The sequence below is a fragment of the Palaemon carinicauda genome, chromosome 34, assembly GCF_036898095.1.
Source record: "Palaemon carinicauda isolate YSFRI2023 chromosome 34, ASM3689809v2, whole genome shotgun sequence".
In the NCBI taxonomy this organism is placed as follows: Eukaryota; Metazoa; Arthropoda; class Malacostraca; order Decapoda; family Palaemonidae; genus Palaemon; species Palaemon carinicauda.
Window position 1 is genome coordinate 75,563,063 of NC_090758.1, and position 27,025 is coordinate 75,590,087.

Sequence of the window (27,025 nt, forward strand, 5' to 3'; positions counted from 1 at the left end):
AGCTGTTTTCATATTTAATACTTTCGCCCAATTCACGAAGCAACGAGGCAAACTAATATTAACTTAATGTTCTACATCACAATTATATTCTACAAAAATGTACAAAAATTCTGCATAATATAAAAAACCCGCAACGCGTTAATCTACTTTTTCTTTTTACTTTCCTGTTTCTTTTCCGACTTTGCGGCTGAAGACTTCTTGAAAAACCCGACGTAAGCCATGACTATCACAGCCACCAATCCTATACTGGCGTACATAACGGCGCTCACGATGCTTGGGTTCTCTCTCAGCCAGTCGGCAATCTGCTCTGTCAGATCATCACTGAAAAGAGTAAGAAATGTAAAACACTTTGATTCTGTGAGGATGGGATATACAGTTAGTTGAATACACAAGACATGGGTGATACAGTAACACAGTGGTTCATCTTTGTTGGCCTGTAGGAAGACAGCAACTCCAGAATAATAACTTGAACATATTGTATTACAAGTGTTAAAATATCAGTGGGTGATTAAGCAGTAGGAATTTTGTAAAGTAAAAACACAGACCATTGCCCTTAGTTGAAATATTTTCAATTAGAGAGAAGTATAAAAGGATCTTAACTATGAAGGTGCTTGGCCGTTGCCATTACAATGTTATGGCAAGCACAGACCTCGCCTTCAAAGAGTAAATGTAATGCTTGGGAACAAAATCAAAGAAAGTCAACTCTACCAATGTCATATCAAAAAAATTCCTGACCATAGCCTTTAGTCTTTTTCCACTTGCCACCTTTTAACAGGCTATGTACTCCAAGATGGGCTGTTCACCCATGACACCATCAACACCTGATTATCCAAGGTAAAATGAGCACAAGATTACACCAAATCACAAGGTCATGTTATCATCATCTCCTGCGCCTATTGACGCAATGTGCCCCAGTTAGACTTCGCCAGTCGTCTCCATTCATCAACACCTATTTCACGCTGCGTAGTCCTCAGCGATGTAGGCCTGGGTCTTCCAACTCTACAGCCTTGTGGAGCCTAGTTAAATGTTTGGTGAACTAATCTCTCAGTCATGTGTATAAAACTGCAAAATACCCTAATCTAATTTCAAAAGTGGAAGTGGTACTTTTCAACAAGCTTAAAATTTCTCAAGACTTGTCTGAAAAAGTTAGGTATCATTTTACGAAGTAGAAGCCAAGGCATCTCTACCTTACTGGTTTCTGTGACCTGTCAAGAGAAGAAGCAGAGGGGAGTAGGAACTCTCGAGCTAATTTAGAGAAAACCTTCTACAAGTATTCATTTTCTACCCAAGAGGTTGACCTAAAAAACCATAGATGTATGGGGCATTATTAACGGCCAAAAAGAGGGATTTGTTTTCCTGAGATAAATCCTACTATGGTATCAGCACCATGAAATATGAATATAGAACTAAAGTAAGAGGTAACTGTTCATTGTCCAGTACGGATTTCAGGAGAACTCGATAGAAGTGTCCTCTGTAGAGAACATTATTCTCACACAATCTAGAGGCGATTTCTGAAAAATTACTATTTAAATTACCCGGTACATCTGTATATAGAAGTCTTTTCCGTATGATATATGAACAGTACATGCCACGCAGTATTAATACTACGGTGATCATTACCTATTTACAGTACTGTAGCACGGTGTCTTTAAGGTTAACTTTGAAAAATAAAAAGCACTTGGATAACTTGAAATCACAGATTTATTAAACATTTTGTATTTTTCCTACCTATATAAACATATCACCTGATAGGAGTATAACTTCATCAAAGCTGAAATGATTACTGTATTAAGAATTCAACCCGGTAGTTATAGGTACCACCAGATGGCAGGGAAGTCACAAAAAGCCAGACACACTATAAACATTAGGTCTGGTGCAAAGTGTAACACAAAGGAATTGGGTTTGTTTACTTACAAATATTAGAAATTACTTTTAAAATATATGATTTGTTTTACGTAAATACAATCTTATCATCCTTTTATAGGTATGACATCCTTAGCAGGGAGGAAGTCCTTATAAACCAAGAAAGAGAATTAACACAGTCAAGCCCTAGTCTTTGCGAGGGTTAGGTAACAGAGACAGGCACAATTCGTGTATCTTTGGTACCTTAGGGTGGGATAACTCCTAACCTAACCTAACACCTCGCTGCCCATTGCCTACGCTCGGATAATTAACACTAAGTACTGCCTAATATTGCATTTAAAACAGAGAATACAATCTTGGAAGTACAGGGTGGTTTTAGAAGAGGTAGGGGTTGTATGAATCAGATTTTTACAGTTAGGCAGATATGCGAGAAATATTTAGCAAAAGGTAAGGAGGTGTATGTTGCGTTTATGGATCTGGAGAAAGCATATGATAGAGTTGATAGGGAAGCAATGTGGAATGTGATGAGGTTATATGGAGTTGGTGGAAGGTTGTTGCAAGCAGTGAAAAGTTTCTACACAGGTAGTAAAGCATGTGTTAGAATAGGAAATGAGGTGAGCGATTGGTTTCCGGTGAGAGTGGGGCTGAGACAGGGATGTGTGATGTCGCCGTGGTTGTTTAACTTGTATGTTGATGGAGTGGTGAGAGAGGTGAATGCTAGAGTGCTTGGACAAGGATTAAAACTGGTAGGCGAGAATGATCATGAATGGGAGGTAAATCAGTTGTTGTTTGCGGATGATACTGTACTGGTAGCAGACACAGAAGAGAAGCTTGACCGACTAGTGACAGAATTTGGAAGGGTGTGTGAGAGAAGGAAGTTGAGAGTTAATGTGGGTAAGAGTAAGGTTATGAGATGTACGAGAAGGGAAGGTGGTGCAAGGTTGAATGTCATGTTGAATGGAGAGTTACTTGAGGAGGTGGATCAGTTTAAGTACTTGGGGTCTGTTGTTGCAGCAAATGGTGGAGTGGAAGCAGATGTACGTCAGAGAGTGAATGAAGGTTGCAAAATGTTGGGGGCAGTTAAGGGAGTAGTTAAAAATAGAGGATTGGGCATGAATGTAAAGAGAGTTCTATATGAGAAAGTGATTGTACCAACTGTGATGTATGGATCGGAGTTGTGGGGAATGAAAGTGATGGAGAGACAGAAATTGAATGTGTTTGAGATGAAGTGTCTGAGGAGTATGGCTGGTGTATCTCGAGTAGATAGGGTTAGGAACGAAGTGGTGAGGGTGAGAACGGGTGTAAGAAATGAGTTAGCGGCTAGAGTGGATATGAATGTGTTGAGGTGGTTTGGCCATGTTGAGAGAATGGAAAATGGCTGTCTGCTAAAGAAGGTGATGAATGCAAGAGTTGATGGGAGAAGTACAAGAGGAAGGCCAAGGTTTGGGTGGATGGATGGTGTGAAGAAAGCTCTGGGTGATAGGAGGATAGATGTGAGAGAGGCAAGAGAGCGTGCTAGAAATAGGAATGAATGGCGAGCGATTGTGACGCAGTTCCGGTAGGCCCTGCTGCTTCCTCCGGTGCCTTAGATGACCGCGGAGGTAGCAGCAGTAGGGGACTCGGCAGTATGAAGCTTCATCTGTGGTGGAAATGTGGGAGGTTGGGCTGTGGCACCCTAGCAGTACCAGCTGAACTCGGCCGGGTCCCTGGTTAGGCTGGAGGAACGTAGAGAGTAGAGGTCCCCTTTTTGTTTTGTTTCTTGTTGTTGTCGGCTACCCCCCAAACTTGGGGGAAGTGCCTTTGGTATATGTATGTATGTATGTATTTGGTTTCTATCACAGTATAAATAGTTTGTAATTAAATCGCTAAGTGTACAGTACATGTCCACACTACGAACAGGACACGGAAGGGCTACAGTACAGTATGGAACACTACAGTACGTAGTCATTGCTCTAACCGAACCTATAATTTTACCGAGTAGTCATCATACAATTATAACAAAATACTGTTGTTCTTATCTAGTATTACTGTACTGTACAACACTCGCTGATCATAGGCTCACTAAACACGCCTGTAGAATCAGATCTTTGTCTGAAGAACATTTCAAAGGCCTACCAGAAGACTTGAGAATACTGGCCATATCACACTTCAGGGCCTGAAGTCCCAGGGTGAGAACAACTGCTCGAAGTTCCCCATGAGCATGGACAACTCCCATGAGGAAAAGAAATCTATGTTCCCTAGTCGCATGATTTTGCTCTGAGCAGAAGCCTTTCCCTGCCACGACCGACAGACGCTTCTCTCTGTTGAAGATTGATTGATTTAAAGTTTTCAGGCATCCTGACATCTAAGGTCATTGACGCTGGTCTCTGTTGAAGACACTAAGTCCAAGACCTGCACTAGGAAAACTACAATCGGAGTACACCTTCTACGATACTGCAAGATAATTGTTCACTTCCTTGGATGAGAGTTGCAAAGTCCCATCTTAGATCCCCACACATCTTACCAGTCCCTTGCAAAATGCTTCTCATTCAGAGATGATGTAAAGTCTTCAGCTCTGAAGTGCAAACAGCTTCACTAATTGGAAGTAGCTCTTAAGGTGCAGCCAACAGAAAAGTGTGTTCCAAGGAGTGGTTCTCTCGGGAGCCAACTAAATGTGGTAACAGATTAGGATCCAACTTGCAGTCATCTGGGAGGCACAAGGGTCATCCTGAGTTGGCCTGATCAACAGTCAGTTGACACCGCCGGCAAATCAGGGGTAACGGAGGGAAAGGCTTAAGTGTATAGGTTATTCCAAGGGTGTTGGACAGTATCCATGAACACTTTCCAAGGTTCTGAAATGGAAAGAAAAAGCACAAGAAATTTCCTGTTTTGCCATGTAGCGAATTGGTCGTTTACCGGGGATCCCCAGAGAGTAAGAAGCCTTTTTACCTCCTGACAAAGGGATCACTCTCGGCCTATAACTTGCTCTTTCGACCGAGAGTGTCAGAGCATTTCTCTCCCAGACAGCTTTGTCCACTGCCCAGACAAACTCCTGCTTTGTCAACTTACAAAGATGACACAAGACAGTTGATGTATGCTATGACTGCATTGTTATCACTCAACATTGCTGAGTCCCCCATCAAACTGTTTGAAAGCTTGCAGTACTATGAAAGTTACAAGCATTCCAATCAGGTTGACATCCTGGTGCTTTTCGTGTGGGAACCACAGCTCTGAAGCGACTTGATTCCTCAAGTGTATCTCCTATCCCTTCTTGGGTGCGTCCAAGAACAAAACCATCTAAGAAGATGAGTTCAGTGGAACTTTCCTGGTGAGGTTTTCGTTGTCCTGCACCTTAGTTCCTCTAGAAAAAGATGGGAAGGGAGATAACTAGCGGCTGATCATCGATGCCTCAGACACCACCAGAGCGGTCACCGACGAAGACCTGTGTGAAATGAGATTTTCTGAGGAACATGTCACAGAAGACATTACCTCTGCTAAACCGGGAGTTCTCACTTGAAAGGGAACAGTAGAACCCCCTCTCTAAGCCTGCTGATACGATCGTCTGGTGGAAGACGCTCGCTTCTGCAGTGTCTATCAGCATGCCCTGGTACTTTATCCTCTGCCTGGGTTTGAGACTTAAGTTCCCCCCGATTTATCACCATCCCCTGATCGTGACACAAGACAGCAGTGTCGGTTTCCATCTTGAAGCGACTGCCTCTCAGAAGAGGAGACAATCAGGCAGTCACCCAGATACCTCAAAAGAGTGTGTGTACTGCTTGCAGGTGTAGTCAAAATTGAGTGTCTAGTTGAAGCCCTGCACCTGCCAGTAGTTTAGAAGTTCCTCATTAAATTCTTAAGAGATTTCCAGCTTTGCTGATGTCATACCTTTATTAAATGTTGATAGTTTGTATTTATGTAGAAGCAAATAGAATATGTATCTTGAAATAGAATTCCTTCAAAGCTGCACTAGATAAGCGATGATAGTGAATATCAACTAAATGATAGATATCATAGACTAGAGGGTTTAGGTACAGACAAAACAGTAAAGCACCCAATCATAAAATGTAATGCAAAAATTTTTCATTAAATTACTGTACAGTATATATTGAGGATAATCTTCCAAGAGTATTACTGAATTTAAAATTCTTCAATATTTATTAATAATTTAAGGCAATGGACAGCTTAAAAAGGAATGCAGTAAGTCAACAAAAATCATCTACTTACTATACAACATATTTCTCAAGAGTTGCATAACTTCTATAAGCCTGAAAACTCAAAAGTTAATGAAATTCCTAACAAAAGCAAATCCTAAAACAGGAAATATAAAGCAAGCACATCACTCCAAACTTACAACGGCGTCTTTGGGTGGGGTATGTCTTCCGCACGTGCATTTCGAAATCCGTCGGTGGCAAATGCCACGAGAGTCGGTGCGTCCAAAAGAGGCAAATCATAGCGGTAAAGTCGACCAAGACGGAAGCTGCAAAATATGAATGAAAAATTGAACAATTACACAAACCTCTGTGTGTGAGAGAGAGAGAGAGAGAGAGAGAGAGAGAGAGAGAGAGAGAGAGAGAGAGAGAGAGAGAGAGAGAGAGAGAGAGAGAGAGAAAATGTTATTTTTATTAATAAAATAAATTTTTGAATATACTTACCCGATAATCATGTAGCTGTCAACTCCGTTGCCCGACAGAATTCTATGGAGGGATACGCCAGCTATCACAATACTAGAAGGGGGTGTATTTACCAGCGCCACCTGTGGCCAGGTACTCAAGTACTTCTTGTTGACACCTCCTCAATTATTCCTCGGTCCACTGGTTCTCTATGGGGAGGAAGGGAGGGTCGATTAAATCATGATTATCGGGTAAGTATATTCAAAAATTTATTTTATTAATAAAAATAACATTTTTCAATATTAAACTTACCCGATAATCATGTAGCTGATTCACACCCAGGGGGGTGGGTGAAAACCAGTGTACAAGATTAAAGGATAGCTAAGTATCCCATATTTCATATAATCAGTTATCCACAATAACAATGAAATAATAAGTACCTGGTAAGGAAGTCGACTTGAACCGTTACTCTGCCTTTAATAAGATCGTCTTCCTTACTGAGCGCAGCGTTCCTCTTGGGAGGCTGAATCAACTCAAAGGTGCTAAAGTATACAGGGCTGCAACCCATACTAAAGGACCTCATCACAACCTTTAACCTTGGCGCTTCTCAAGAAAGAATTGACCACCCGCCAAATCAACAAGGATGTGGAAGGCTTCTTAGCCGACCGTACAACCCATAAAAAGTATTCAAGAGAAAGGTTAAAAAGTTATGGGATTATGGGAATGTAGTGGCTGAGCCCTCGCCTACTACTGCATTCGTTGCTACGAATAGACCCAGGGTGTAGCAGTACTCGTAAAGAGACTGGACATCTTTGAGATAGAATGATGCGAACACTGACTTGTTTCTCCAATAGGTTGCATCCATAACACTCTGCAGAGAACGGTTCTGTTTGAAGGCCACTGAAGTAGCCACAGCTCTCACTTCATGTGTCCTTACCTTCAGCAAAGCAAGGTCTTCTTCCTTCAGATGAGAATTTGCTTCTCTAATCAGAAGCCTGATGTAGTAAGAAACTGAGTTCTTAGACATTGGTAGAGAAGGCTTCTTGATAGCACACCATAAGGCTTCTGATTGTCCTCGTAATGGTTTTGACCTTTAGATAGTACTTAAGAGCTCTAACTGGGCAAAGTACTCTCTCCAGTTCGTTCCCCACCATGTTGGACAGGCTTGGGATCTCGAACGACTTAGGCCAAGGACGGGAAGGAAGCTCGTTTTTAGCCAAAAAACCGAGCTGTAAGGAACATGTAGCCGTTTCAGATGTGAAACCTATGTTCCTGCTGAAGGCGTGGATCTCACTTACTCTTTTACCTGTTGCTAAGCACACGAGGAAAAGAGTTTTTTAATGTGAGGTCCTTAAAAGAGGCTGATTGGAGCGGTTCAAATCCTGATGACATTAGGAACCTTAGGACCACGTCTAGATTCCAGCCTGGAGTGGACAACCGACGTTCCTCTGAGGTCTCAAAAGACCTAAGGAGGTCCTGTAGATCTTTGTTGGAGGAAAGATCCAAGCCTCTGTGGCGGAAAACCGCTGCCAACAAACTTCTGTAACCCTTGATCGTAGGAGCTGATAGGGAGCTTACGTTCCTTAGATGTAACAGGAAGTCAGCAATCTGGGTTACATTGGTACTGGTTGAGGAAAACTGCATTGGCCTTGCACCAGCTTCGGAAGACTTCCCATAAAGACTGATAGACTCTGAGAGTGGATGTCGTCCTTGCTCTGGCAATCGCTCTGGCTGCCTCCTTCGAAAAGCCTCTAGCTCTTGAGAGTCTTTCGATAGTCTGAAGGCAGTCAGACGAAGAGCGTGGAGGTTGGGAGTACCTTCTTTACGTGAGGTTGACGCAGAAGGTCCACTCTAGGAGGAAGAGTCCTGGGAACGTCGACCAGCCATAGCAGTACCTCAGTGAAACATTCTCTCGCGGGCCAGAGGGGAGCAACCAACGTCAGCCGTGTCCCTTTGTGAGAGGCGAACTTCTGAAGTACCCTGTTGACAATCTTGAACGGCGGGAATGCATACAGGTTGAGATGGGACCAATCCAGCAGAAAGGCATCCACGCGAACTGCTGCTGGGTCTGGAATCGGAGAACAATACAAGAGGAGCCTCTTGGTCATCGAGGTAGCGAATAGATCTATGGTTGGCTGATCCCACAGGGCCCAAAGTCTGCTGCAAACATTCTTGTGAAGGGTCCACTCTGTGGGGAAGACCTGACCCTTCCGGCTGAGGCGATCTGCCATGACATTCATATCGCCCTGAATGAGCCTCGTTACCAGCGTGAGCTTTCGATCTTTTGACCAAATGAGGAGGTCCCTTGCGATCTCGAACAGCTTCCTCGAATGAGTCCCTCCCTGCTTGGAGATGTAAGCCAAGGCTGTGGTGTAGTCGGAGTTCACCTCCACCACCTTGTTAAGCTGGAGGGACTTGAAGTTTATCAAGGCCAAATGAACTGCCAACAACTCCTTGCAATAGATGTGAAGTGTCCTTTGCTCCTGATTCCATGTTCCCGAGCATTCCTGTCCGTCCAGTGTCGCACCCCAGCCCGTGTCCGATGCGTCCGAGAAGAGACGGTGGTCGGAGGACTGAACAGCCAATGGTAGACCTTCCTTGAGAAGAATGCTGTTCTTCCACCACGTTAGAGTAGACCTCATCTCTTCGGAAACAGGAACTGAGCCCGTCTCTAGCGTCATGTCCTTTATCCAGTGAGCAGCTAGATGATACTGAAGGGGGCGGAGGTGGAGTCTCCCTAACTCGATGAACAGGGCCAGCGATGAAAGTGTCCCTGTTAGACTCATCCACTGCCTGACTAAGCATCGGTTCCTTCTCAGCATGCTCTGGATGCATTCTAGGGCTTGGAAGATCCTTGGGGCCGACGGACAAGTCCGAAAAGCTCGACTCTGAAGATCCATACCCAAGGAGACAATGGTCTGGGATGGAACGAGCTGAGACTCCTCAAAATTGACCAGGAGGCCCAGTTCCTTGGTCAGATCCATAGTCCATTTGAAAATCTCCAGACAGCGACGACTTGAGGGAGCTCTTAAAAGCCAGTCGTCTAACGGAGCCGGACACAAGATCATGATACTGCTGCACAGTCTGTAAACTGTCAATCATGGGCAAGCGAGGAAGTACAGTGACAACCCGAATCTGTCTAGACTGTCTGGGTCGTACAGACAACTCCTTAACGGGTTGCTGAGGTTGCCCACTGCGTCACAACAAGTCCCTTCTGTTGGTTGTTGAACGTCTTCCCCGTGACACATTGACTCCGTAAACAAAAAAATCCTCTAACAAGGACTAAGCTTGGACTGCATGTCATGCAACACAGCTCAAGGTCTATGGGAGCAGGTGTGGTAACAGACGGGATTAGCGGCTGAAGTGTAACCATTACCTTCCCTGTAAGCATGTTATGCTTAAATAAAAGTCCATAAGAGGTTATGCAGCTAAAGGCTCCCTCCAAATGACAGAGTCCTCAAGGGAATATCAGAAGGAGGGAGAAAAGAACTTTCTCATCTACAGGGACCTTATCCTAGAAAAGCTAAGTTCTCTGAGTGAGGGTTCACTGGTGCAAAGCAGCAGACTAGAAGGCAACGTTATGAAACTGCTTGACAGTCTAGTGAGTTGGCAACAACCCAAGATGTGTTGAGAAGCATGCGGTAAGGTATGCAGAGCATGATGTATGCAGAGTATGCTGTATGCAGAGCATGCTGAATGCAGAGCATGCTGTATGCAGAGCATGTTGTATGCAGAGCATGCTGAATGCAGAGCATGCTGAATGCTGAGCATGTAGGAAGTAGAGCCTGCTGTAAGCAGAGCCTGCTGAAAGGAAAGCAGAGCGTGTGCATGGCGTTTAACATTTCTCAGAAATTCCATGACCAGTGCTAGAGTGCTTAATGCATGCTTGCATGGGGTTTAAACCATGGTATGCTGAACAGCAGAGTCAGAACGAGCTGGAACAACAACAGAGGTTTCCTCAACTTGAGGGAAAACCTGAGGTTCAGACTGCATAGGCTGAACAACAGACGGAGCAGAAGGCAGGTGCAAGGGTGAAGGAGGTTGACTCCTAGCAAGAGTTGCACCCAAGGATTGTACCAGCTGAGCGGAGGACGGAGGCGGAGTAGTCCGTTCCTGTTCCTGAGAGATGAGTGGAGCATGAGAAGGTTGAGGCTGCGCAGAACAAGGTAAAGTTCTAGCAAGCTGAGGCTCCTGAGGCGCAAGTGCATGGTGTAGATGAGCTTGCCTAGATGAGGGTTGAACTCGGTGCAGCGCTGGTTGAGCAGACAGACTCACGGAGGGGAGAGGTTGTTGTACCCCAACCGAGAGTTGCACCACTGGAGGAGCAGCAAGGGGAGGAGGAGGAAGAGTGTAACTCTCCTGATCCCAAAGCAAGGGTTGCCTTAAAGAAGGCTGAGGCTGAACAACACTGTGAACAGTAAACTCCGAAAGTGGTTCAACATCGTACGCCTGGCAGATGGAGCTGCGACTGGGTGCAGCGAGTGCAGGCGGGTGCAGCGAGTGCAGGCGGGTGCAGCACAGGCTGAACGGGTGCAGGAGGTTGGTGCACCACCGGTGCAGGCGGGTGCAGCATAGGCTGAACGGGTGCAGGAGGTTGGTGCACCACCGGTGCAGGCGGGTGCAGCACAGGCTGAACGGGTGCAGGAGGTTGGTGCACCACCGGTGCAGGCGGGTGCAGCACAGGCTGAACGGGTGCAGGAGGTTGGTGCACCACAGGTGCAGGAGGTGCAACACTCTCAGCACGACACTCACGCATCAAGTCCGAAAGCTGTGCTTGCATGGACTGTAGTAGAGTCCACAACATCATACGCCTGGCAGATGGTACTGTGATCAGGCGGAGCGAGTGTAGGAGGAGGGAGTGTAGGCGGAGGCGGTGGAGCAACACTCTCAGCCCGACACTCACTCATCAAGTCCGAAAACTGTGCTTGCATGGACTGTAGTAGAGTTCACAACATCGTACGCCTGGCAGATGGTGCTGCGACCAGGCGGAGCAGGTGCAGGCTGGGCGAGCACAGGTGCAGCGAGAACAGGTGGAGGGAGTGCAGGCGGTGCAACACTCTCAGCCCGACACTCACGCATCAAGACCGAAAGTTGTGACTGTATGGACTGCAGTAGAGTTAACTTGGGGTCGGCAGACACTAAGTTCTGCTGAGGTAAAGCCTTAACAGCAGAGATCTGTTGTGGCAGAACCTTACTCCTCTAAGTCGGAGTGTAATTGATGACTTAGGAGAGTCAGAGCTAACCCAACGACTGCATTCGGGTTGTGAACTTTAACTTCGTACGTCTGGCATAGGTCTGGACTTAACGTTTAAGAAGTCTTGAGACCTGAGACCAGCGTTACTCTGCCTTTATTTTCTCCCCTAATCTCTTCTGCAGACGAGCAAAATAAGGGCTCAATCGTCTGCGGGTGGGAGTGACGGTCTCGGTAAGACACGCCCACAACCACCGAGAATACTTATGTGCGCCGATCAAGGCCTGCTGAACCCTTATGCCCTTCGACATTGCTTCTCCCCTGGGCTTGGGAGCTTGCAAGAGGTCCCGGACTGGGAGGACGACTGGCGCGCACAAAAGTACCCTCACGCACTAATCACTTATCACTTTGATTTCTGTTTGCACTTATTTCACTGAACTCGAAACTTAAGTGGTTTGTACCTGAAATACGCAATTCTATCCTTTCTCAAAGTTAGTAATTGCGAAAACAGAATTACAATGTAACAGAAAAATCTAATGAAAGATAAATCAGTGGTTGGAAAGAGACTAAACACTAGATCACTCTAGAAACGTTTAGTTTCTTCCCCTAAAGAGACTAGGGAGAAGAGCAAAAATCGATAATGACGTTACTCGTACGCCTGGCAGGCTTGAATGAAACGTTTATCCTCTTTCTCCCTCCGTCTCTATCTCTCTCTCTCTCTCTCTCTCTCTTGACTTAGAACCTGAGAGAAGAGCCCAATCATATATATCGTTAAAACATATTATTGTTAAAGGAAAAAACTGAAAAGTTCCTTTATTAGGATCAAAACCATTAAGTAAAGAAAGAATGAACAAAACGCTAGACACGGTTACTCTTACTGCAACGTGAAACCGTGAACATTCTCTCTCTATCGTAACGATAGAGTGCAAGTTGAACGTTCTGAACGTCAACAACTGCAGAGACAAAACAAAACGTTAGTTCAGCTTTGAAAACAGTACGAGACTGTCAAAGAAAATCTTTCAAACTCTGTGGCGGAAATAGCATAATATGTTAACAGGTAAAACCGAAATGACGGGCTCAAAGTTTATTAACTTCGGTAAAAGACCGCCTACTATTAGGAAGGTCGAATATAAACAAATATAAAAATTAATTTTAATGAGTTTATAATAAAAGGAAGTTAATCGAAGAGGCCTATAAGAGGCGGAGAGATATAAAATAAATCTATAACTTTTGTTAAGCAAAATTAAGAAAGAGAGTCTATACTCTCTTAGACACCAACACTTCCGTCTAAGGGAAGGGTCGGCCATTGAAAGGTGAACGAGAGTTCATACTCTCTCGTCACCAAAATTAATCAAATTAATTCCAAAAGCTAACTAAGCTAATATAGAAGTTTTCCAGTAAAGCGACAGCCGAAATCAAAGAGAAATACTTCACCAAAGTCGTGAAAATACTCCAAGAACATAAGCGTATCCCAGAACGTCTTGCCGGAAGCACGACAGAGGAATAATTGAGGAGGTGTCAACAAGAAGTACTTGAGTACCTGGCCACAGGTGGCGCTGGTAAATACACCCCCTTCTAGTATTGTGATAGCTGGCGTATCCCTCCATAGAATTCTGTCGGGCAACGGAGTTGACAGCTACATGATTATCGGGTAAGTTTAATATTGAAAAAGAGAATATTCAAGGACAAAATACATAATGGGAAAAGTACAGTAGCAAAATTTTAATAAATTTTTCACACATTATTTTGTAATTAAAAATCAATTTCACAAACACTGGTTGAAATGTTATAAGTTGTAATCTAATGAAAAGATGGTAATGTACATTTCAACTGCAATTCAATAAATGCAAAACTTGAAACTCGTGGGTTTTTACTAATTTAGAATCTGTATTTTTAGCCAATCGTAAGTTCCATCATTGAAAGATGCTCAACATGTATCATTAAGCCAGATAATAGCTGTCTCATCAAGAGGCCTTTTCACAAGGAGCTGAACATGAGCTTCTCCAACGAGAACAAAATTAACTTTTTGATAACGCTTTTGTACTATTCCATACAGATTGCAAGAGTTGGAAGACCCAGGCTTACATGGCTGAGGACTATGAAGCGTGAAGTAGATGATGAATGGAGAAGCACTGATTTGAAAGCAAGATAGAGATGACTGGTGAAATCTAACCAAGATCCCTTGTGCCAATAAGCATGGGAGATCATGATGAAGATTTCATACATAAACAATAAAACATTATTCTCTTAGACAAAAATACTAAGCTCTCATCAAACAAAAACTTACAGGACAAACGAAGGGAAGTCCTTGACTCCAAATCTCCTGGTTGTCTGTCCGCCGTCTGCATCCCGGTCGACGACAGCCACGTTTTTCCTGCCGCGCAATCCGGCAGCGACGGCCTCCAGGGTGGCTCTCATGTGGTTACAAGTATCGCAGCCGCTCCTGGTGAACATCACCAGCCAGTCCCCCGTGGTCGCGCCAGTTGACGCTTGAGTGTCGTGCTGGAGAAGAAAAAATATTAGAGGGCATAAGAATCATACATGACGGCTTGGAAGATAAAAATCAATGTTTCTCTACATGGCACATTATTATTATTATTATTAAATGCTAAGCTACAACCCTAGTTGGAAAAGCAGGATGCTATAAGCCCAGGGGCCCCAACTGGGAAAATAGCCCAGTGAGGAAAGGAAATAAGGAAAACTAAAAAATTTTAAGAATAGTAACAATATTAAAATAAATATTTCCTATTTAAACTATAAAAACTTAAAAAAAACAAGAGGAAGAGAAACTAGATAGAAAAGTGTGTCCAAGTGTACCCTCAAGCAAGAGAACTCTAACCCGAGGCAGTGGAAGACCATGGTACAGAGGGTATGGCACTACCCAAGAATAGTGAACAATGGTTTGATTTTGGAGTGTCTTTCTCCTAGAAGAGCTGCTTACCATAGCTAAAGAGTCTCTTCTACCCTTACCAAGAGGAAAGTAGCCACTGAACAATTACAGTGCAGTAGCTAACCCCTTGGGTGAAGAAGAATTGTTTAGCAATCTGCGTTGTCAGGTGTATGAGGTCTGAGGAGAATCTGTAAAGAATAGGCCAGACTATTAGGTGTCTGTGTAGGCAAAGGGAAAGAACCATAACCAGAGAGAAGGGTCTTATGTAGTACTGTCTGGCCAGTCAAACGACCCCATAACTCTCTAGCGGTTGTATCTCAACGGGCGGCTGGTGCCCAGGCCAACCTACTACCTGTGCATAAAAAAGCATCAAAGACAGAGGGAGCTCTGTAGCAGGAAAATCTGACATAGAAACACCAAATGATAAAGAATTATTGTCATTATTCAAAGGATACAAGAATTTATGAGGAGTAAATGACAATGCCAGGTTTCAAAGAATACAATTCCAGTGTGAGAAAAACATCTCAAGTTAAAAAACACTGATAAAATGAACAAAAGAAACTGGGACCGGCACTGAGATGAAGTAAATTTGAACAAACAATTGAATGGATACTTAAAAAGCCTAAAAATCTTTGCAAATAAAGAATTAGGCAAAAGGAGGAAGTAAACAAAAAAAAATTACCGTATTCCACTAAACAACAAGGCTGAACGGTGCTGTCTTTTATGGCATGATATCAGAAATTCATAATATATACTAAATTAAAAGATAAGTAATTACTCAAAAATGATATTTTAATTATAAAATAAATTTTTGAATATACTTACCCGGTGAATATATAATAGCTGCAACTCTGTTGCTCGACAGACATACATAAAAACTCGCCAGCGATCGCTATACAGGTTGCGGGTGTGCCCACCAGCGCCAACTGTCGGCCAGATACCACTCTCGATGTAAACAGAACCTCAATTTCTTCTCATCCCACTGCGTCTCTATTGGGGAGGAAGGGAGGGTCGTTTAATTTATATATTCACCGGGTAAGTATATTCAAAAATTTATTTTATAATTAAAATATCATTTTTAAATATTTAACTTAGCCGGTGAATATATAATAGCTGATTCACACCCAAGGAGGTGGGTAGAGACCAGAGTTAATTATGTTTACATCGTAGAAGCTAAGAGCTTTTTATTTCATTTTGACAGTTATCAATATAACAAAACCAAAATAAATAGGTACCTGGTAAGGAAGTCGACTTAGACGATTACTCTGCCTTGTAAGTACGTCTTCCTTACGGAGCCCAGCGATCCTCTTAGGATGCTGACAGACCCCCAGGAGCTGAAGTATCAAGGGCTGCAACCCATACAACAGGACCTCATCAAACCCCTAATCTGGGCGCTCTCAAGAAATGACTTTGACCACCCGCCAAATCAACCAGGATGCGAAAGGCTTCTTAGCCTTCCGGACAACCCATAAAAACAACATTAAAACATTTCAAGAGACAGATTAAAAGGATATGGAATTAGGGAATTGTAGTGGTTGAGCCCTCACCCACTACTGCACTCGCTGCTACGAATGGTCCCAGTGTGTAGCAGTTCTCGTAAAGAGACTGGACATCTTTCAAGTAAAATGACGCGAACACTGACTTGCTTCTCCAATAGGTTGCGTCCATGATACTTTGCAGAGATCTATTTTGCTTAAAGGCCACAGAAGTTGCTACAGCTCTAACCTCGTGCGTCTTAACCTTAAGCAAAGATCGGTCTTCCTCACTCAAGTGTGAATGAGCTTCTCGTATTAACAATCTGATAAAATATGACAAAGCATTCTTTGACATAGGCAAGGATGGTTTCTTAACCGAACACCATAACGCTTCAGATTGGCCTCGTAAAGGTTTAGTACGAGCTAAGTAGAACTTAAGAGCTCTAACAGGGCATAAGACTCTTTCTAGTTCATTGCCTACGATCTCCGATAAGCTAGGAATATCGAAAGATTTAGGCCAAGGACGAGAAGGTAGCTCATTTTTGGCTAGGAAACCAAACTGCAGAGAACAAGTAGCTTTTTCTGACGAAAACCCGATGTTCTTGCTGAAGGCATGAAGCTCACTGACTCTTTTAGCCGAGGCTAAGCATACCAGGAAAAGAGTCTTAAGAGTGAGATCTTTCAGGGAGGCTGACTGTAAAGGCTCAAACCTGTCTGACATGAGGAATCTTAGGACCACGTCTAAATTCCACCCAGGTGTAGCCAAACGACGCTCCTTAGAGGTCTCAAAAGACTTAAGGAGGTCTTGCAGATCTTTATTGTTGGAAAGATCTAAGCCTCTATGCCGGAAGACCGAGGCCAACATGCTTCTGTAGCCCTTGATAGTAGGAGCTGAAAGGGATCGTACTTTTCTCAGGTATAAGAGAAAATCAGCTATTTGGGCTACAGAGGTACTGGTCGAGGATACGGAAACTGACTTGCACCAGTCTCGGAAGACTTCCCACTTCGATTGGTAGACTCTAATGGTAGACGCTCTCCTTGCTCTAGCAATCGCACTGGCTGCCTCCTTCGAAAAGCCTCTAGCTCTCGAGAGTCTTTCGATAGTCTGAAGGCAGTCAGACGAAGAGCGTGGAGGCTTTGGTGTACCTTCTTTACGTGTGGCTGACGTAGAAGGTCTACTCTTAGAGGAAGACTTCTGGGAACGTCTACTAGCCATCGAAGTACCTCGGTGAACCATTCTCTCGCGGGCCAGAGGGGAGCAACTAACGTCAACCTTGTTCCTTCGTGAGAGGCGAATTTCTGCAGTACCTTGTTGACAATCTTGAATGGTGGGAATGCGTAAAGGTCTAGATGTGACCAATCTAGGAGGAAGGCATCTATATGTATTGCTGCTGGGTCCGGGACTGGAGAGCAATAGATTGGAAGCCTCTTGGTCAGCGAGGTTGCAAAGAGATCTATGGTGGGTTGACCCCAAGTCGCCCAAAGTCTCTTGCACACATCCTTGTGGAGGGTCCATTCGGTTGGAATTACTTGACCTTTCTGACTGAGACAATCTGCTAGGACGTTCAAGTCGCCCTGGATGAACCTCGTTACTAGGGAGATGCCTCGATCTTTTGACCAGATGAGCAGGTCCCTTGCGATCTCGTACAAAGTCAGTGAGTGGGTACCTCCCTGTTTGGAAATGTACGCCAAGGCCGTGGTGTTGTCCGAGTTGACCTCCACCACCTTGCCTCGAAGGAGATTCTCGAAGCTTATCAAGGCCAGATGAACCGCCAAAAGCTCCTTGCTGTTGATATGCATGCTCCTCTGACTAGAGTTCCACAGACCTGAGCATTCCCGACCGTCCAGCGTCGCGCCCCAGCCCAAGTCCGATGCGTCCGAGAAGAGAACGTGGTTGGGTATCTGAACTGCCAGGGGAAGACCCTCTCGTAGGCTGATATTGTCCTTCCACCAAGTCAGACAAGACTTGATCTTTTCGGAAATCGGGATCGAGACCGCCTCTAGCGTCTTGTCCTTTTTCCAGTGAAAAGCCAGATGGAATTGAAGAGGACGGAGGTGTAGCCTTCCTAGTGAGACAAATTGCTCCAGGGATGACAGCGTTCCTACCAGACTCATCCACAGCCTGACTGAGCAGCGTTCTTTCTTCAGCATCTTCTGGATGGAGAGCAGGGCTTGATCTATTCTGGGGGTCGACGGAAAAGCCCGAAAAACTTGACTGTGAATCTCCATCCCTAAATACAGAATAGTTTGGGATGGGACCAGCTGTGACTTTTCCAAGTTGACAAGGAGTCCCAATTCCTTGGTCAGATCTAGAGTCCAATTGAGATCCTTCAGACAGCGATGACTGGAAGAGGCTCTGAGAAGCCAGTCGTCCAAATAAAGGGAGGCTCGGATGTCCGATAAGTGGAGGAATTTTGCCACATTCCTCATAAGCCTCGTAAACACGAGAGGAGCTGTGCTTAGGCTAAAGCACAGGGCCCGAAACTGGTACACCACATCGTCGAAGACGAATCTCAGAAAAGGTTGGGAGTCTGAGTGAATGGGGATGTGGAAGTAGGCATCCCTTAGGTCTAGAGAGACCATCCAGTCTTCCTTTCTGACCGCTGCTAGGACTGACTTTGTGGTCTCCATGGTAAACTTCGTCTTTGTGACAAAGACATTCAGAGCACTGACGTCTAGCACCGGTCTCCAACCTCCTGTCTTCTTTGATACTAGGAAGAGACGGTTGTAAAACCCCGGTGATTGAAGGTCCGAGACTTTGACCACCGCTCCCTTCTCTAGCAAAAGAGACACTTCCAGTTTCAGGGCTTGTCTCTTATCTTCCTCTCGGTACCTGGGAGAGAGATCGATGGGGGACGTCGCTAGAGGGGGTTTGCATACAAAAGGGATTTTGTACCCCTCTCTGAGCAACCTCACAGATTGTTGATCTGCGCCTCTCTTCTCCCAGGCTTGCCAGAAGTTCTTGAGTCTGGCACCTACTGCTGTCTGAAGTTGCGGGCAGTCAGACTCTGCCCTTAGAGGACTTGGATCCTTTCCTCTTCCCTCTCTTCCCTTCGGCACGAGCACCTCCCCTGCTGGAGGCTCTGCCACGAAAGGGCGGGATAAACCTGGACGCAGGAGTGTCCATCCTAGGTCTGGCAGAAAAGGCAGGCAAAGGGGGAGCTTTGCGAGCCGAGGACGCAACTAGATCGTGGGTGTCCTTCTGCACTAAAGACAAGGCAATTTCCTTAACCAAGACTTCAGGAAACAAGCACTTAGACAAGGGCGCAAAGAGTAGCTCGGATCTTTGGCATGGCGTCACTCCTGCTGACAGAAACGAGCACAGAGACTCTCGTTTCTTAAGGACTCCGGACGTGAATGAAGCGGCAAGCTCGTTGGACCCATCACGGACGGCCTTGTCCATGCAGGACATAATGAGTAAGGAAACATCCCTATCGGCAGAAGAGATTTTCCTACTCAGGGCTCCTAAACACCAGTCCAGGAAGTTAAAGACTTCAAACGCCCTAAAAATGCCTTTAAGAAGGTGGTCCAGGTCCGAGGGTGACCAACAAATCTTCGAGCGTCTCATGGCAAGGCGGCGGGGAGAGTCTACAAGACTTGAGAAGTCGCCCTGGGCAGAGGCAGGAACTCCCAAGCCGAGAACTTCTCCCGTGGCATACCAGACGCTCGATCTAGATGAGAGTTTAGATGGGGGGAAGGCAAATGCTGTCTTCCCTAAACTCCTCTTGGTCTCTAACCAATCGCCTAACATCCGTAAAGCTCTCTTGGATGAGCGAGAGAGAACGAGTTTAGTAAAGGCAGGCATGGTAGCAGGAACGCCTAAGACAAACTCTGACGGCGGCAAACGAGGAGCCACAGAAATAAAGTGGTCAGGGAACAACTCTTTAAAACCCGCCATGACTTTTCTAAAGTCCAAGGATGGTTGAACTGCTTTAGGCTCATCTAGTTCTGAAGGTTGATCCTCATGCTGTGGTTCAGCAACGTCCTCATCTGACTGTTCCTCATCCGATAACTGATGAGAAAACGGCAACGGAGTAGGCAACGTTTGACTCGCAGAGTCCGGTCGCACAGGTGCATACGTGACGGAGCCGGACGCAGCGTCCTGGAACTGCTGAACAGTCTGGGAACTGTCAACAATAACAGGTGCGCGAGGACGCACAGCGTCCACCCGAGACTGTTTAGACCGTCTGGGTAGTGCAGTTAACACCATACCGGGTTGCGGAGGTTGACGCACCGCGTCAAAACAAGTCAACTCTGATGGTTGATGAACGTCCTGAACGTCACCAATCGCATCAGTGCGTTGCCTAACGTCAACGTGCGGCTGGAAATCCACACTGGGTCGCATCGGTGGAGGTACCACCCCAACTGGTTGACGCGAGAAAGCTACATCCACGTCAACAGGACGCACAACAGAACGCTTGGATGGCTGAAGGCTCGTGGGTTCAACGGTAACCTTCTCAGCGTTGTAGTCCTCCATCAAGGACGCAAGCTTGGACTGCATGTCTTGCAGTAACACCCATTTAGGGTCTACGGAAGCAGGTGCGGTAACAGACGGGGTTAACGAATGAGACGGCACAACTTTGCCTCTTTTAGGCGGCGAGCAGTCATCAGATGACGGCAACGGGTCCGAACTGTCCCAGTGGCTACATCCGGGACGTTGGACTTGTCCTGAAGGGACCGACTTACGCTTTAAAGGTCTGGAGACCTTGGTCCAAGGTTTCTTACGTGAAACACCTTCGGACGACGAGGTAAAAATGGGCTCTCTCGTCTTACTTAGCTAGGGGCGATCTTGGAGAGATACGCCTGATACCTTAGAGGGAACGTCTGATCGCTGATCAAGGCCTCTCGAACCCATGAGTCGTACGACATTGCTTCTCCCCTAGGCTTGGGAGCTTGCAAGAGGTCCCGGACTAGGAGGACGACAGGCACGAACAGACGAACCCTCGAGCGCAACACTGTTCACAACACTTTGCGTAACACTAGGCACTTTGACACTATCCTTCGTGGCACTTTGGCACTTGAGTTCCTTTACGTCCGCCATGAGTTGATTTCGGTCACTTGCTAAAGACTCAACTCTCTCCCCCAAGGCATGAATAGCACGCATCATGTCTGCCATCGACGGTTCCTGAGTGCTAGGAGGGGGGTTAGGAACAACCACTACAGGGGAAGGATTAGGTTCAGGGGCATGTGGAGAGGAAAAATCTACTGACCTAGAAGAACTTCTCCTTACCCTATCTCTCTCTAGTCTGCATGTATATTTATCAAATTCGATAAAATCGAATTCCGAAAGGCCCACGCATTCCTCACACCTATCTTCCAATTGACAGGTTTTACCCCGACAATTGGAACAAACAGTGTGAGGGTCGAGAGAAGCCTTTGGAAGACGCCTATGACAGTCCCTAGCATTGCACTTTCGAAACTTGGGAACTTGAGAAGGGTCAGCCATTTTGAATTAGTCAAGGGAAAATTCCAAAAACGATCTAAGTCATCAACAATTAATCCGATTCAAAAAAAGAGTTCAAGGATTTATTTGAAGAAAAACACCTGTACTGCGAAAGCTCAAACCAAATTAAAGTACTTCACCAAATATGATGGGAAAAACTCCAGGTTCAACAGCGAGTAAAGTACGTCTTGTCGACACGTCGACAGAAGAAATTGAGGTTTTGTTTACATCGAGAGTGGTATCTGGCCGACAGTTGGCGCTGGTGGGCACACCCGCAACCTGTATAGCGATCGCTGGCGAGTTTTTATGTATGTGTCTGTCGAGCAACAGAGTTGCAGCTATTATATATTCACCGGCTAAGTTAAATATTTAAAAATGTCACTATTTGTGAATTGTATACTGTATTTTATGGACACTTTTCAGTAATTACTCCATTTTTAATTTAGCATATATTTTGAATTTCTGAGATCACGCCGTAAATGAGATCGCATACCAAAACAGCACCGGCTGAACACACTCAAACAGATGATGAAGACAATGGACCTTCTTACAATATTACATTAAGAGTACATGAGAGTATATCATATATAATTTCTATTCTCAATTTATCTTCTCGGGATCCTCTCCATCTACAATGAACCCACATTACTGAAGACTGCATCTTAATCAAGGCATAATTATCAAAAACAAAATGCCACTCAACAAACTCGGTAAACAGCAGGACAAATAAACTGGATCTCATGACATTTACGGTAATGGGAAGGCACGGCGAACAATTTATGAGCAAAACAGTACAGTCGTTACCTTTACCAACGAAGTTGGAAGGAGGTTATGTTTTACTTCCTGTTTGTGTGAGTATGTTTGTTTGTGAATAGCTTCCTGGCTACAACTTTAATCGTAGAGAAATGAATCTTGCAGGGATTAACTGAATCTTTTAAGGTTAAGGTCAAAGGTCCAGGTAGGGGTCAAGCAAAATGTCCAATTCACGTAATCAGCCCAAGTTTGGACATCGTTGTCACAGAGACTTCAAACTAGGTTCATATTTGAGTGTATAAAAATCCATGCCAATTAATACATGATAAGGTCAATGGTCGAGCAAAAGTTCGGGAAATAAGCTTTCGCAGCGGAGGTCTGTGCTCTACTGAGTGCCCCTTTAGTTCAGAATGAAATACTGTACTGTAATAAAACAATATTATATAACTTACGGCAGTAAGCAAGACTGCATTTGCAATATAAAACAAACTATTTGCTGACTTTTACAGCTGAAAATCTTAGGCATGTGAATCTTAGTTTGCAAGTTGAAGAATTTCTGTATACTGTAAGCTCAGCCAGGATAAGAGTACAAACTAAATTCTTATAGTGACATCCGTGACATAACAGACAACTGAGAAAAAAAATGCACACTTCTCCAACAACTTCACTCACCTCAAAGGTATCATCGTTGAGAGTATGTATCACAGACTCCAAGTTAGTCACGATAAAGTGCAACATTAACTCGTCGTTGTCGGCAGGCCCGGTGTACAGTAGAGGAACGCCCGATCGAACAAACACAATTGCGTTGTCGAGGTTCTGCAAATCGTGAATATAATTAATTACAAAAGGAAGATAATTCTCTAATTATTGGATCTGATACTGAAATGTGCTTAGTTAAGATCAATCATTTCTTTTTCCATCAGTTATCAGGATCAAATAAACTACGATATCATGACAAAATATAACAAAATATTTCTGCAATTAAAAAAACAAATTGCATACCATGGCTGGGGTATTGGTTGTTTATATATAAATACCTGTACTACAAAACCCTTGTTAAATCCCAAAGATTTGAGTAATCTTATATATGACAAATAACTAAAAGACAAGATATTGTTAACCCTTTTACCCCCGGGCTCTTTGGAAATTTCCAACCCTTAACCCCCCAGGGGTTATTTTTGTCCCAGCCCATTTTGCAGTATATTTTTTTTAAATTGCTCTAACAGCTTTAATTTTTGTCATAGAGAGGTCAGGTTGGTCTCATTCTCTTGGAAAATGCCTGAATTTTCTAAAAAAAAAAAAAAAATCATCAAAAGTATGAAAAAAAAAAATTTATAGCATTTTTTTGCAAGGACGTACCGGTACGTCCATGGGGGTAAAGGGATGGCTTTTGTGAAACGTACCAGTACGTCCTTTGGGGGTAAAAGGGTTATGACAAAATATTTCTGCAATTAAAAAAAACAAATTGCATACCATGGCTGGGGTATTAGTAGTTTATATATAAATACCTGTACTACAAAACCCTTGTTAAATCCCAAAGATATGAGTAACCTTATATATATCATAAACAACAAAAAGACAACATATCGTTAATTACAGAATTTTCATTGATAAATTTACACAAAAGCCAGGGTAAAACCATATTCAAATTTAATGGAAAAAATACATTGTGTACTGTACAGTTGTACTGTATATACAGTACTGTACCACTTCATCTAACAGTATACAGTACAGCAGTATACTTACAAAACTTCAAGTATAGTCTTGTTACTGTTTTCAAATGCCGAAGTTCAAGAAGCCAAATTATTCATTCTGATAGTAACAGGAAGCATCTGAATCGTCAAAAAAATTATGATTTTTTTTAGAAGAACACTTAAAAAAATAAACAAATAACGGCACACTTACCACATCTTTCAATCCATACTCTACGCTCAGCTCCGGAGCATAAGTGCGTACGACCCATGCATTGAGGGCCTCGACAACATCCTCTCGTATTGACGCCAAGGTCTCTTCCAGTTCCCCGCATTTTTCACTGCATTCTTTTTGATCGCCTGAAATCGTGACCAAAATTATTTAAGGCCTATGAAAGTAAAATTCAATGCTGAACAAAAAGAAACATTACAAAATCTGCAAGCACTACTCTATGCTAGTTCTAATAGCATAAATAAAGGTATATAAAATACTCTTCACATTGCATCATAAGGACAAGCTAGCTGGTAATAGAAGCCCATATAAAGTAAGAGGGATTTCATGTACACCTGTTGACTTCTTTCCACTTTAGCAGAGCATCAAGACAAACATCGTAAGTTAAAAAGACAAAGGTTGATGGAAGTCCAAAATAGGCGAGGAAGAAGAGCGGTATTACAGACTGCATGTACTAAACATAATGTACCTGTCCTGTAAATAATAGTTTCCTCATCTATACAGTACCAATGAATGTACCAGGGTAAAGTCATTTCCTTTTTCTTTTCATTGTATATATATATGATCAAATTAGCAACCAATACAGTATCTCTTTGTTATAATAATCTATCCATCATAGTTTCATATCATTCAGGAATGAAGCTACTCATGTCAATTACTGTATCTTGCTTATTCGTGCGATAGATAGTGGCAACGTTATCCATAGATTCATAGAATTGCCATAAAATTTGCTGCAAATGATGCGTTATCCCTGGCGAGTTTTCACAAATTAGCTTCACTAATAAAGTACGCAAATGTATGTACGTACACCAGTCAAATCACAAAACGGTCAAGAGTTCAAAGACCTCTCAAAAGTGTCACTCAAACTAGGCCTGCCAAGGTTCTGCAGGAGAAGGACCCTTGAGTCAGAGAATTCAAAGACCTTTCAAAAGTGTCTCTCAAACTTGACCTGCCAAGGTTCTGCAGGAGAAGGACCCTCGAGTCCGAGAGTTCAAAGACCTCTCGAAAGTGTCTCTCAAACTAAGCTTGCCAAGGTTCTGCAAGAACCCAAAAAATTAAATAAAGACAACTGCTGGGATGTATGTACTGGGACAGGTGTAAACTTTTTTTTTACTTGTCAAACTAATTTTCTTTATGGGGAAAATGTTGTTTATCCTTGTCTGAAATGATATAATGAGAGTTTTACAGTTTACAACATAATATGATCTAGCGTTGTTACCTCGCTAGAAGCAAAACCAATTGGAAAGCAAACACAGGGTTGAGACTTAGTCATAGGGTAAATTAAATACACAGCGGTATCAGTAGGTAAGGATACAGCTGTTAGGTTAAGTAGGAGCTTTAGGTTAGGTGGGGAATTTTACGTTAGGTGGAGAACCTTCGATTAGATGGTACTCTTGTGTTTGTTTCCCTTTTAAAAAAAATTTCAGTCAAAACTTTTGGGATTTTGAAAAGTCTAATGTTTCAAAGATATAGGTTTCCCAAACATATTTGCATCAGACCAGTTCTCAGTACCTATAAATACTCCAGAAAATAATGTAGAGTATAAAAGGTTTGTTTTACCATTATTTATGTGAGCAAAGCAAGCGCACGGTGGAGCATAAACCATTAGACTATCGAAATAGGACCAAAATTTAATGGTTTTTCCTCAGATGTGCGCTCGCTTTGCTCGCGAAAAAAGAAAGCCATCAAGCTCCTATGTACTGGCAGGCGGTAATGGAGCGGGGTGGGACTTTACGAAAATAATCTCCCTGACTGGAACTATAATGAAATCCCCAGGGTGTATGTATAATAGCGACCACCTGTATGTATGATGATGGCCGACTAGGAGTACGGCTTGTAGGTTAGGTGAGGGAGGGGGGGGGAGTTCAGGTTACTTGGTGTCCATTTGCCATGCACGTGGGAGGAACTGGCCGCTGATATACAAAGGCTCCAAATATCCTTCTTATTTTCCTCATTAGGAAAATTGTGCTATAGTAAATATTTACGCATATTTTAAATATGACCCTGGTCTGTCCTGTTCCAACTAACTTTAAAGTCTCCTAACTATTATATACTTTACCTATGCACCTTTCATAAATACACTGAAATATTGAATAAGAACGAGTACTTCTAGACTATTATAAGTAAATAGAGAGGTAACCTCCCAATGGGCTTAGGGGGAATTTTACCTTTAGGGTTATATATACCTTAGAATATAATAAAACTAGTAAATATTTACACAGATTATAGATAACTTATGAGAATGGGCTATAATCTTAGAATTAACCTTGCCTGGTTCGTAAGCTAACTTAAAGGGCCTAAGGTAAGTCAAACCCATGGCAAGATAAATCAGATTTCTTTAATTTATAAAGGTATATCTCAACTTACGAGACAAATATCACCTCTAGAGTACTCATATCAATGTACAATATATACTTAAATATATTCAAAAGAGATATTAAACATGCAAACAAAACAATGTTACGAGAAAGTAAAATTAGAGAAGGCGAGTTATACGTCAGACCGGGTGAAGCAAGCGAAAACATTTCTACTTACTGAGTAATATAACGACATATTTCTCGTCATTTATGAGTTGTTTCACCTCCTGCCCTTCCATGAATTCCAATGTGTTCGCCCAAATTAGCGGGCATCTCTGGCATAACAGGTAAAAGGCCGTTAACAAGGTGAAACTAGCTCTGATCTTCGCCATTGTTGACAACTCAGATGTGTCAAATATTACGACAGCGCTGTTTCGCAGCCACTCGCCCGGTGAGGTGGATTCTTCTTCGTTTTATTTATTTATGAAATCTAGTGTTATTTTATCATCCAAACGGAGATATATTAACAAAAAGAACATATTTAATAAATATAACCTCTAAAGTATAGGGAAGGATTAAAAAATATACATCTTTAAACAAC

The 27,025-nt window shown here is 43.5% G+C and overlaps 1 protein-coding gene across 1 annotated transcript; it reads right to left on the minus strand.

Annotated features, from left to right (window-relative positions):
* LOC137626458 (thioredoxin domain-containing protein-like) lies at positions 1 to 26,875 on the minus strand. Its single transcript, XM_068357462.1, has 6 exons — positions 26,663 to 26,875; positions 24,110 to 24,255; positions 22,877 to 23,020; positions 13,931 to 14,145; positions 6,194 to 6,319; positions 1 to 321 (listed from the first exon to the last, which is right to left on the minus strand). The coding sequence occupies exons 1-6, from the start codon at positions 26,814 to 26,816 to the stop codon at positions 144 to 146; spliced, it is 963 nt and encodes a 320-aa protein (XP_068213563.1). The 5' UTR covers positions 26,817 to 26,875; the 3' UTR covers positions 1 to 143.
* Positions 26,876 to 27,025: the final 150 nt, after the last annotated feature.

Excerpts from the sequence above, each read along its gene's own strand:
- LOC137626458 (XM_068357462.1), bottom strand. The coding sequence starts at position 26,816 with ATGGCGAAGATCAGAGCTAGTTTCACCTTGTTAACGGCCTTTTACCTG. Across the intron at positions 24,256-26,662 it reads ATATGTCGTTATATTACTCA|GCGATCAAAAAGAATGCAGT; the intron begins GTAAGTAGAAAT and ends TCACGATTTCAG. Across the intron at positions 322-6,193 it reads CCCCACCCAAAGACGCCGTT|TGATGATCTGACAGAGCAGA; the intron begins GTAAGTTTGGAG and ends TACTCTTTTCAG.